General features: G+C 36.8%; 1 protein-coding gene and 1 non-coding gene across 2 annotated transcripts; both read right to left on the reverse strand.

The window, feature by feature from the left end:
• Positions 1-553: 553 nt before the first annotated feature.
• Positions 554-3,979, reverse strand: LOC145582149 (uncharacterized). The gene is made up of 5 exons (XM_081639165.1): positions 3,824-3,979; positions 2,685-2,839; positions 1,046-1,104; positions 876-968; positions 554-756 (listed from the first exon to the last, which is right to left on the reverse strand). The coding sequence occupies exons 1-5, from the start codon at positions 3,931-3,933 to the stop codon at positions 742-744; spliced, it is 432 nt and encodes a 143-aa protein (XP_081495291.1). The 5' UTR covers positions 3,934-3,979; the 3' UTR covers positions 554-741.
• A 6,920-nt stretch (positions 3,980-10,899) lies between these two features.
• LOC145583564 (small nucleolar RNA R71) lies at positions 10,900-11,005 on the reverse strand. The gene has a single exon (XR_014100201.1). It is a non-coding gene; the product is annotated as a small nucleolar RNA R71 (small nucleolar RNA).
• Positions 11,006-11,650: the final 645 nt, after the last annotated feature.

Raw genomic sequence — 11,650 nt, forward strand, 5'->3', positions numbered from 1 at the left:
TTTTTATTCTATTGTACCATTAAGACTTTTATACTATTTACTTAATTTTCTTTGACCATCATTTGTGATTTATACATTAGGAAAAATATAGTCATGTGAGATCTAGTTAGATTCGTATCGAACTCTACTTTTCAAATATCAAATTTTTATAATTTTTACAAAAGTATAATTGAAGATATTGATAGCTAAAGTAATGCATTGGCAAGCGTAAAATCCCTTATGGTGCAATAAAAAAAGAATGGAGGACGTATATTTTATACGAACAACACTTGAATAAAATGTTACACATATTACTCTCTCCGTTCTAAAATAACGGAGATGATAGACTTTTTTTTTCATTATTTATATATTAACATTGACCATAATTTTGTACTAACATAACAAAAACATTTGTCAAAAAATATGTTGTAAGATAGGTATTGGAAATAGTTTTATAATATAACTTTTATTATAATTTTCATTAATATTTAATTGTATAATAATAAGATCAAATTAACATATTGACACGCGTGTAGAGGTTAATATCAGTTATTATATTATGGAGCAGAGGGAGTACTAAGGAAGCCTTTCACATGACAATCCATCACATGTAAATTAATCCTTACATAATAAAAAAATTATAAGTATTCTCAAATCTATCCACAAGTTTCTGTAACTGTTTCTACAAAAATGAGTTGATCAGTAACATAAAAACCTAAACTATCCACGTTGTAAGATCTCTTTAAAACACTTCCTTGAACATTATTGATCTTCGACCTGAAGAGGGGAAATTAAAAAGCAAGATAGGGTTAAAAATAGATTAATATTTACTTCTCATAATCAAAAGTTTGAACATAGAGGAGTTGAGGGGAGGAAACCCAGCTAAGAGGGATAACCTTTTTCTTTTTATTCTTCTTCTTATCTTTCTTTCCTTTTTTCAATTTTTTCTTCTTCGGCTCAAATGTTGATCCATCTTTGGATGAATGATCCTGCCAAAATTTTCATGTAGTGAGGAAAAGCTAGAAACGCACAACAAGTGCAGACAGCTCAGAGAATATATATGCACCTCATCATCATCAAACGAAGTGACATGTCGTATGATCTTCCCATGTTTTGAAGTTCCACCTGTATATAACAGTCTTCAGTTCAGCTTATATGGCATCTTTGGACAAATAATTGAAATATGAATGCACCATACAGTTTCATCATCCCAATTAATGGCTTGACAATGACAATATATGAGGACAATATGAATAGGTAACTAAAAATTACAGGTCAAGAAGAAATAAGTGAAGCAACAAAATAAATTACTATGTATGCAACTAACAGCCCAACTGATATAAAAATGTACAGAAAAAAAAGGCATTTTTCTGGAAGAAGACTCAATAGATTAGCAGAAACATTCTATCAGCCTCAGCATACAGCTTGACAGGTTTTTTTTAACAGAAATAGCACTTCCATCTTGTGGGTTTGACCCTCTCACTCTCTAGCTAGGGAAGAAGTGTTTTAGTCCTGTTCTTTCTTCATTCTTTAAAATGAGAAAAAAATAATGGTTTCAAGATTAGGAGCACATGGAGAGAAAAATGTTGAAAAAAAAACCTATGTTACTTCGATACCTTGCTGTACGTCAGGTGTCGGAACCTTTGACACTCTGACACGACATGACACCTAAATAAATAGTGGCCTTGTATAAAATTTAATAAAATCTGGAGTGTCGGACATGACACCCAAATCCAAGTCTCTGCTGTTTCTTTTAATCTCATCATCTGTGTAAACAGTTAAAGGCTCCATAGTCCCAACTGCACAAGACGTATTCTTATACAACAAGATGTATTCTTATACTAGTCAATCACTTGATAAACCAGTCACCTAAAAAGCGTTAGCTCTTGTTCTACCCAGACACCAAAGATTTGCCAGAAAAGCAGACAATAGCTTGATAAACACAAGTATCTAAGATTCTTTGTCCCCTGTGATCTACACAAGATAGGTGTGGACAAGTAGTTTATGAAAAATCATTATAAAGTGCATGGATTCAGTGCAGATATATTATAGAATAATGATGGGAAAGATATTAAAAATTTATTGATGCACTAAATAATGTTCCTATCTGACCTTCACGCATCTCAACTAACAAATACATACTTACATAGGTTTATAAAAATTTAAGATTGAACCATTATCCTCAAAGACATGTTTATTAAAATCCAGAAATTCTATTGACTGATGTACCCATTCCGAAAAGGTTAAGGTAACTAAATCACTAATACTGTATAGCAATGGGGTAGCTAAATTATAGCAAACAAGATTTACGACTTAGATATAATCAACAGATATTAAATACTGGCTTATGTAGCAAGAGATGACCCGATGGGAAAAAAAAGACTGATATATTGGATAATAGCATGGATATATTCACTTACAGCTTAACAAGTAAATGAGAAAAAAGTTGGGGAAAAGGAGAACTCGGGAGGAGGCGAGGAGCATATCAGTATAGCGCCCCATCTCAACCAACAGAGCTTATGGAGAAATTGATAGCATGTACCAACCATAATGTGGAAGACAGCAGAGAGAAGAAAAGTGAAACTTCGACTTTCAATTGATATTGAACAAACTCGTGGTATAGAATGTGTTTCAAACTGATATTGACCCAACAATGTTAAATTATGCTATCAATGGCAATTAAATATTTGGTGCAGAATACTCACTAGCATTCACAGTCTCCTTTGCATTCTTGACAGCGAGCTCAATGAGTTCAGGTTTTAAGGTATCCAATCCACCAGGTTCCTGCAGTTTCCTCTCAAGAAACTTCGCCAATGCAACTGCCTTATTTGTCGTTACAGGTCCACCAGGATGAGCTAGCCTGATTCAAATTTATTCATGTTCTAATCATCAAAAGTATTTGGCTAACACGTATTTAAAAACCGTAGCAAAAACTTTTCAATAAACTAAAATACATTACTAGTAACAATTAGGTTAGAAATCAACGTAATCTCTATTTGTCTACTGATTATTCAACAGAAAGCTCATTTGAATTATACAATTAATTCGTTTTTCAATTGGGTTTTGGGTTTTCGGAAAAACAATATGTATCCTAAAATCTAACCCCCTAATTATAGTAAGACCCAAAAAAGTATAGTTTTTTCATTCAAGTAGGTCAAATGATCATGATGTTGCATAGATTAAACACCAGTTTTTCTACAATTTCTAATTGTAACTGTAATTGTATACCTTGATCAAGAAAATTTCACAATAAAAACTACGCGTAATGGTGATAATGGAGCATTAATCACAAAGCCTGAGAAAAAGATTTTATTACAAATCTTTAAGACACAAAAAATTGCATTTTATTTCCTTTGATAAATAACTAGGCTGATTTCAGTGGTTAAACTCCATATTTTCAGATAAATAAGCCTTCAGCAACTTGAAAACATAGAAACACCAACTAGTTCGGACAGTTCTCATCAAAATACTACCTCCTTTTCATATTATTTGCACAGATTTGACTACAGTGTGAGTAGAAAGTGTCTAATCCTTACAAATAATGTCAAACGGATGTAGTAATTAGAATTCTATTGACATAAACATAAGTAGAACAACTCATATCAGTATAATTAAACAATATATCAAATCTCATCAACCCGAAATCAAAACGAAGATCTCACCATCAATATACAAAATTTCTGAGACTAAAACTTCGACTGTAAATTAGAAAAATACCGATTACACATATAAAAAAAAAAAAAAAAAAAAAAAATCAAACACATACACAAGAAATCAAACAACAAATCAACAATAACATTAATTCAATAAATGAATTAACAGATAAATTGAGAAGTTTGCGTACCTGGGAAGAGAAGACGAAGAAGAAGAAGGTTTAGGAGGAAGTGGAGCGAATTTGCTGCGTCTGAGAGCTTTTCTTTCGTCTTCATTGAGTCCCTCAATTTCTTTCACCATTTTTTTTTCCTCTTTTCTCGTCTCTTTCGGTAAAGGATTTTTTAAATTGCGGGATATTTAGTAATAATGAAAAAATATTGTGTTTTTTACGCTGGTTAGACTATAAAATGAAAAAACGGGCTAGGAGGATGTCGTTTTAAGCGACAATTCTATTATGGTTTTCTTAAAAGGAAAATTTGTCAAGAATTAGATTAGCAGCTCGATTTTATTAATTTTAATCTCGTTTTAATTAGAATTTTGGCTCCCAAAGCCACATTTTCATCCAAGACTAGTGAATTTTGGGTGGGATTGATGTTCTGAAAACCTTCTGATCCTTTCAGGCTTGTGAAAAAGCCAAATTCTGCCTGAAAATGTCTGTTTCGAGGGATTTTTCGTTTTGACGAAAAATTTTAAATCTTTTAAACCTTGAATGTTAATGGCATATTAATTGTGATTATGTGTTTGTTTCTTTCCTTTATGCTTCTGCAATTTTAGACCACTTTTGAGCATGATTATTGTTTAGGGTAAAAATACCCCAAAAACGTGGTCCAATCCCATAAAGACACGTGGCTCAAATTAAAAAGCAACACGTGTCCCTATAGGAAGATGACACGTGTCAAGCATAAGAGCACTTGAAAAGAGAGAATGAAGGCCTCTTTACATCAGGAGGCCCAAGATCCTAGACAGCCGCAAAACGGTGCCCCCCAGGGGACACGTGCCCTCTCCTGATTGCGCCGCCCATCCTAGGTCACTAACCCTAAAGGGGCACAATTTCTCATCCCTATAATTATCCCAATCATTTATGATGGGAAGGGTGGATTATGACATAACATTCAATAGAGCATAAAAACAGCTCCAACTTCTCTCTACTTTCTCTCTCTAGCTTTCCGATTTCCGATTACTAACTTAACCGTCGGAGGCGAATATTCCGGCAACAAAAAAAAAATCGACAACAAAATATTCGTTCTTTTGCAGGTGTTCGAGCCACTCTGTCCGAGGAACGCGACCAGTATCCCAAGGGATTCCAAAAAACCCCGAAATATTTGGCGCCGTCTATGGGGATACTCGTCCGTTACGGCAATAGATGGTTAGACACCTAACACAGGTCCTGGTCCTGGTGAGGACGGACATGTAGAAGATATAATCGCAACACAATCCTAGTGATCCTCTGACCGCTTTATTTCATGAGGCCGAGGATCCTCCGGTAACTGCTGGTTCACTTAAGCTAGCCTTGAGCAAGGTCCGAAGGGAGCTTGAAGGTAAGATGCCTTATTCTTCTAGGCCGCCGCTTAGAAGAGGAAGAGAGGGCACTAAAAAGAAGACCCAGAGCAAGGCGACCAATGCTGAAGATGCCGGGAATACCCTATTCGTCAACATGAACGTTCACCGAGGGTGCCACGGATGGATATGTCTAGGATCCTCGAGAAAACGCAGTCGGCTGGGGGCAGACCAGACAACCTCAGAAGGAGATAACTGAGCCGTCTCGGTGTTGGAAGGATGCAAGGGAGTATATACGGCATAAGTAGCGTGAACGAATAGCCTGTTCGGACACCGCCTCTACACCAACCATGCCGGATGATTTCTCAAACCATGCCCCATCCAAGCGTACCAGCTCGCCCAGGAGCAGCTATAGACACCTAATTGTGTCTCTCCAAAACCAAACCTAGTGATGAATATCTTTCACGTAATTAATTATCGAACGAAGTGAAAGTGTGAAACGTCTTGCGATGCGGTTGTTTTAATAAAAATATCTTCTTTCTGTTTTCGAAAATGTACTCTATTTATGAAAATGTCTAGTCCAATTTAGTTTGGTCCATGATAAGGGTCCAATAATAGTGTAGTTGGATTAGGCTCGAAAAGAGCTTTCCAACGATATATTATAAGCCCAATTCCGATGAATAATGAGGAAGTTATGACCAAAGTACTAAATTAGGCCTGAAATGGTTTTATGGCCCAATGATCAAGTGGAGGGCCCATTAATTAATATTCCTAAAGTTATTAGGATTGATTTTAATTTTCTAGAATAATCTGGAAGGTTGTTTTGAGTTCTAATAGGATTAGGATTAATAATTATATCTTTTATGGAAATAAAGAATTCTATTTGAATTAAAACAAGAGTTTCAAAAGAGATTAAATCAGATTTTTAAAGATAAGTACGGGCGTTATTAATCGAATTTAATTAGATTAAGAATTCCGTACAGGTTTTTAGAAAACACGTAAATCAACGCGAAACGACAAGCCTATCGCACAACGACAGGGCTGTCGCATCGCGCTGAACCCTGTCGTTCTACGACAAGGGCAGTTTTATTCCTAATGGGATTCAGTCTTTTTCTGATCATTTCCGGACTATTTTCTCTATAAATAAGGTCGTATTTCCCCGTTTTTATTCATTCAACAATCATCAACAATATTCCATTCTCCTCTCTCTCAAGCAATAGCTTTTGTTTCTCCCTTTTTCTAGCCTTCCCTTTTCAAATAAAAATACAGCATTCACGAGTTCTAGACACATCTAGCCAAGCTCGAAGTTCCCTTCGCCCTAGACGTGAAAGGTTGATAATTTCCAAGGGTTTGGTCCCAAATCTTATTTCAATTCTTTGATTAGATTTATTATTTAATATTTTCCTTGAAGTTACTAACGTGTGTATTTTGTTATTTGAAAGAGATACGAGCCATCAAAGTAAGTACTTAGATTGCTTCTTAATTATTATTTTGATATAGAAATCATGTTTCTTAGATTTTATTAATTCCTAGTATCATGTTAGGATGTTATTTATTAACTCCTAATATCATGTATGTTTCTTGTATCATGCTTAGGTTGCTTCCTATTTCTTCTATCATGTTAATATCATGTTAGGGATAAAGCTTTGATCTTTAATGTTTAGTGACATGATAGGATTTGTTATTAATCTTGTTAGTATCATGCCTAGGATCTTGCTATTATTATTATGCTTTAATGAGATTGAGATTGAATATTATGATGATGGTTGTTGTGTCTATAATTATTATTGTTGCTTGATATATTATTGTTATTGCTTGATCACACCCTCTTTTGCAGGATTAAAGGGAATTTGTATTTGTAATCACGCTTAATAAGATAATTAATAACCTTGTTTAGGCTAATGTGATTTTAATTCAAGTGATCGCCATTAATAGTTTTGTTTGTGCATTAATAATCAACCAACATAGATTAAACAGGTTTAGGGTTAACCTAATGATTGCATGTTAGTCAAAAAGCGCACATGAATATGAAAAGAATACAATAGAGGCCTATTTTTAGGGCAGATTCAATCTCTTTTAGGTTGGATTTGTACCTTCATGCCCGAATATCCAGTCATGGTTCCAGACCACTATGGAGTTAGCGATCTCATGGATCGTGAAGGGGTGTAACCTTCACCCTGTGAACGGTTTACAAGTTCTTAAAACTTGTTGGCGACTCTTTTGCTCTCGCTTCCTTCCCTTTGGACGCCACCATACTTAAGTGTATGATCACAATGGGGCTCAAGTGTGGGATGCTTGAAATTATTCCCTACACCAGTAGAAGTAAAACTCATCGTACTCAAACTCCAATTCCAGTTCAACTGTTTCAGTATCAGACACCCCAGAATTTCAATGCAATTCTGCCGCCTAACCCTCCTATCTTCGGACAGTACGGGCATTATGGCCAGCCGTTCGACCAGGCTCCTTACCTGGCCGGACCGGCCGCACAACCTCAGCCCAGTGATCGGTAAATGCGTCTGTTAAATCTTGGTGACAAGCCACCTCCGTTTTCTCAAGAAATTCTCAAATCTCCTCAACCAGCTAAGGTGAAGAGTGTACTGGTGGGTGCCTATGATGGTACGGGCAACCTAGAAGAGCATGTCACCTCGTACAAGAACTTAATGTATCTTCAAAGAGTGGATGATGCCACGTGGTGTCGATGCTTCTCGATCACCTTGAAGGGCGTGGCGCAGGATTGGTTTAACAACCTTTCGAGCGGGTGCATTAACTGTTTCACTACTCTTAGTCTGTTATTTGTGGGAAACTTTTCATACAACATACCTCCTCGCAAGACTAGTCTTAACTTGGCCACTATTGTTCATTGGAAGAACGAAGGATTGCGTTCGTATGTGTAGAGATTCAACCAAGAAAAAGCCCAAATTGATAATCTGCCGGATGAATGGCCTACTTTGAATTTCTCCGGGGATTAAGGTATAATGGTTTCAAGTTTGATCTATTCAGGAAAAAGGTTCGGACGTACGCAGGCGTGCTACGGGAGGCCGAAGCCTATATCGAAGCATCTGATTTTTGTTCCCTCATTAAAGCAGCACAACTGGCCAAAGGGGCTGAGAAGAAGCAACCTTCTCATCAAGACTAGGCCGGGAAGAAAAAAGAAGGAAACAACAAGCGAAAAGAAGTCTAGGTGGCCGATTGCCAGCGGATAAAATCAAAGAAGGCTAAGACGTATTGTAGAAACTTGATTGTGTCTCCCCAAAAACCAAACCCGGTGATGAATATCTTTCACGTCATTGATTGTCGAATAACGTGAAATGTGAAAAGTCTTGTGATGCGGTCGTTTTAATAAAAATACTTCTTTCTGATTTCGAAAATATTTCTTTTCGTATTCTATTTATGGAAAATATCCAGTCCAGTTTAGTTTGGTCCATGATAAGGGTCCAATAATTGTGTAGTTGGATGGGGCTTGAAAAGACCTTTCCAACGATATATTATAAGCCCAATTTCGAGTTATAACGAGGAAGTTATGGCCAAAATACTAAACTGGGCCTAAAACGAGTTTTATGTGCGACCCAATGATCATGTTGATGAGTGTCATTTATGGCACTCTTAGGCTAGGTTTTCTTTGTAGTTTTATGCTGGTTTTTAGTCTTTTACGTCGTGGTTTTGCATAATAATGCTTGTTTTGCATGATTGTGCGTAAGTTTAGAGAAATGTGTGCTTTTGATGGTTTTCTTTCTATTTTATTCATTTCTCTATTATCTTTTCTCGTTCTTCGTTTCTTTGACTTATTTTGTAGGTGTGTTGAGTTTCCCGAGGTTTAATAATCAAGAAGGAAGCTTGAGCGCATTCAAGGAAGTTGATGTAGCTAACCTTGGAAGCAATGCTTTGGCTCGAAGTGTTCAAATGCTTGGAAGATAAAGGAGCTTCCCTTCTCACGAGCATCGCCTCGAGTGCACCAATGATAGGGATGCTCGGGAGCGCAGAGATCGATCGAACAATTGAACGAGGCAAGGCCACGAGCACCAAGCAGGGGTGCGTGCGCGCAGACCCACCTGTGCGTGTGCGCGGCCTGGTGGTGCGCACGCACTAGGCGCCCCGTTCCCCTTCGTTCGATTTTCTATTTATACTCTTAGACTTTTCCTTTTTTGGGGGGATGATTTATTGTTGTACTTGACACTTATTTTCCAAAAATAGTAGAGAGAGAAAGTAGAGAGAGAAGCTTAAGATTACTTGATTGTACTTGAATTTGATCTTTGATTTCAACTTGATCTTGGATTTCTTCTTCAATTCAATGAAAGTTTGTGAGATTTCTTTCCTTTGAATTTACTCTTATTGCAATTTCCTTTAATTCTTGAATGTTTTATTTGAACTTTAATCTTTTTGCTTTAGAAATTTGTTGAGTGATTGAATTTCTTCTTGATTAAACTTGAAATGAATATGATTGTGATTGAATTTGTTTTGTTTCTCAATTTCACCATGATTAGTGAGCAGATTAGTTGCTAGGGAGAAGGGGAAGCATGCTTGATTGATGATTTTTGCTAGTTGATGATCCTTGATTGATTGAATTGTTGCAATTAAATTGGTTGACATAGTTGTGTATGTGATTAATCAGACTAGGAGTGATCAACCTATAAGATTAATCTAGATTGCATTGAAAATTTCAATGACATGAACCCTTGATTTGAGAATTGCTTTAAGTGATTGAATTTGATTGTGATTTTCCTAGTTAGCCATTCATAGTGAACCCTAGCTTGGCTTATAGGAGATAGCTTTTGGATTCCTTTGGTTGCAACTATTGTTTGTCCTTTGTAATGTTTGAATTGATTGAGTGATCCATCAATTAGCATAATCATTGAGCTTGTATATGGAACCTATATCCCTAGTGTTTAGTATATTGAATTTCTCAATTTATCTAGCTTTCTCGATACCTTAATTGCCAACCATATCTTTCTACAATCTTCGAAGTAGCTTGACCTAGGCTATAGCTTGCACCTACTCATTCCTTTGGGTTCGATCCTTGACTTACCATATACTCATATTAGGTTGGTCGAGTGTTTATAAATTTTATTTGGCTCTAGGAAAGGGTAAAATACGACCTACATTTTCCATGCGCAAAAAATGGCGCCGTTGCCGGGGAATGATATTGGTGCTTTGTTATAGTTGTTGAGTCTATTTCATCCTTAATTGAAAATACAAAAGATTTTCTTTTAGGATACACTTGTAGCCGTGTCACTAATCATTTCTTTTGAGATTGTATGCATAGAGGACGTGGTCGTTCACTAGTGCCATTTGATCCGGAAATTGAGAGAACTATTGCAAGGTTAAGGGTTGCTAGACGATCTTTGAGTCCTAGCACTTCAAGTGAAGAAGAACCACAACAAGAGGAACAAGCAAGAATGGGAGAAAATCCAAGGGTGGCGTTAAAAGAATTGGGGATTCCCGGTGCATATAGATTTGAGAGTGGGATTGCTCCACCTACAACACTGGCAAATGACTTTGAAATAAGAGCGGCAATGGTAACTTTGATAGAGAGGCGACAATTTAGTGGGGCTAAACATGAAAGCCCACTCAAGGAGTTCGAAAAATATTGCAATACTATCAAGGTGAATGGAATTTCCCAAGAATTCATCCGCCTCAAGCTTTTCCCCTTTTCCCTCGTAGGGAATGTCTTGGAATGGCTAGACAAGGAGGTCAATCCGAATTCTCTAAGGACATGGGACGAAGTGACCAAGGAATTTCTATCCCGTTTTTATCCACAAAAGAAAACGGCGGAGGCTAGAGCTTTGATTCAAGGTTTCAAGAAAAAGCCTAGTGAGAGCCTCTATGAAGCATGGGAGAGATACAAAGAGTATCAAAGAGAATGTCCTTACCACGGAATTCCTACTTATCAAATTATTCAAATATTCTATGGAGGCCTTAGTCCTCAAGGAAAATCATGTTTAGATGGAGGAGCCGGAGGTCCTATCATCAACAAAACGGAAGAGGAAGTGGTAGACATAATTGAAGACGTAGTGAGGTATTATAGAGATTGGCAAGATGGAGAAAGAAAGTCAACTAGCAAGAGTAGCTCTTCGGTGTACTCGGTTAATCATCTAAATGCAATCAACAATCTATCCTCACAAATGACAAACTTGGGGAAGGAAATGTCCGCTATCAAGGCGAAGTTAGAAAGTGCTACCTACCAAGTTTCAAGTTTTCCCTCCCAATCTAAGGGGAGAGGTATGTCTTCTAATTTTCAACCCCCTCCCTCTTCTAGTAACACGCCTAGTGGATGCTTGTTTTGTGATGATTGTGGATCGTATAATCATGATGTTTCTAATTACCCTCATGCATGTATGGATGTTTTGTGATGATCAAGATAGAAATGTGAATGAGCATGTGAACTATGTGTCAAACAATAATGATTCTAAGTTTGAGAATCAAGGAGGCCAACAGAATAGGAATTACAACAACCATGGCAGTTTTGACAACTACAACCAAGGTGGTGGTAATAGGAACCATGGGAACCAAAATTCCCGAGGTA

Source organism: Chenopodium album, chromosome 15 (genome assembly GCF_948465745.1).
Source record: "Chenopodium album chromosome 15, dcCheAlbu1.1, whole genome shotgun sequence".
NCBI lineage: Eukaryota > Viridiplantae > Streptophyta > Magnoliopsida > Caryophyllales > Amaranthaceae > Chenopodium > Chenopodium album.

Coding starts and splice junctions, on each gene's coding strand:
- LOC145582149 (XM_081639165.1), bottom strand. CDS start 3,933: ATGGTGAAAGAAATTGAGGGACTCAATGAAGACGAAAGAAAAGCTCTC. Junction 1,105..2,684: donor AAAGGAGACTGTGAATGCTA/GTGAGTATTCTG, acceptor TGTTATATACAG/GTGGAACTTCAAAACATGGG. Junction 969..1,045: donor CTTCGTTTGATGATGATGAG/GTGCATATATAT, acceptor AAATTTTGGCAG/GATCATTCATCCAAAGATGG.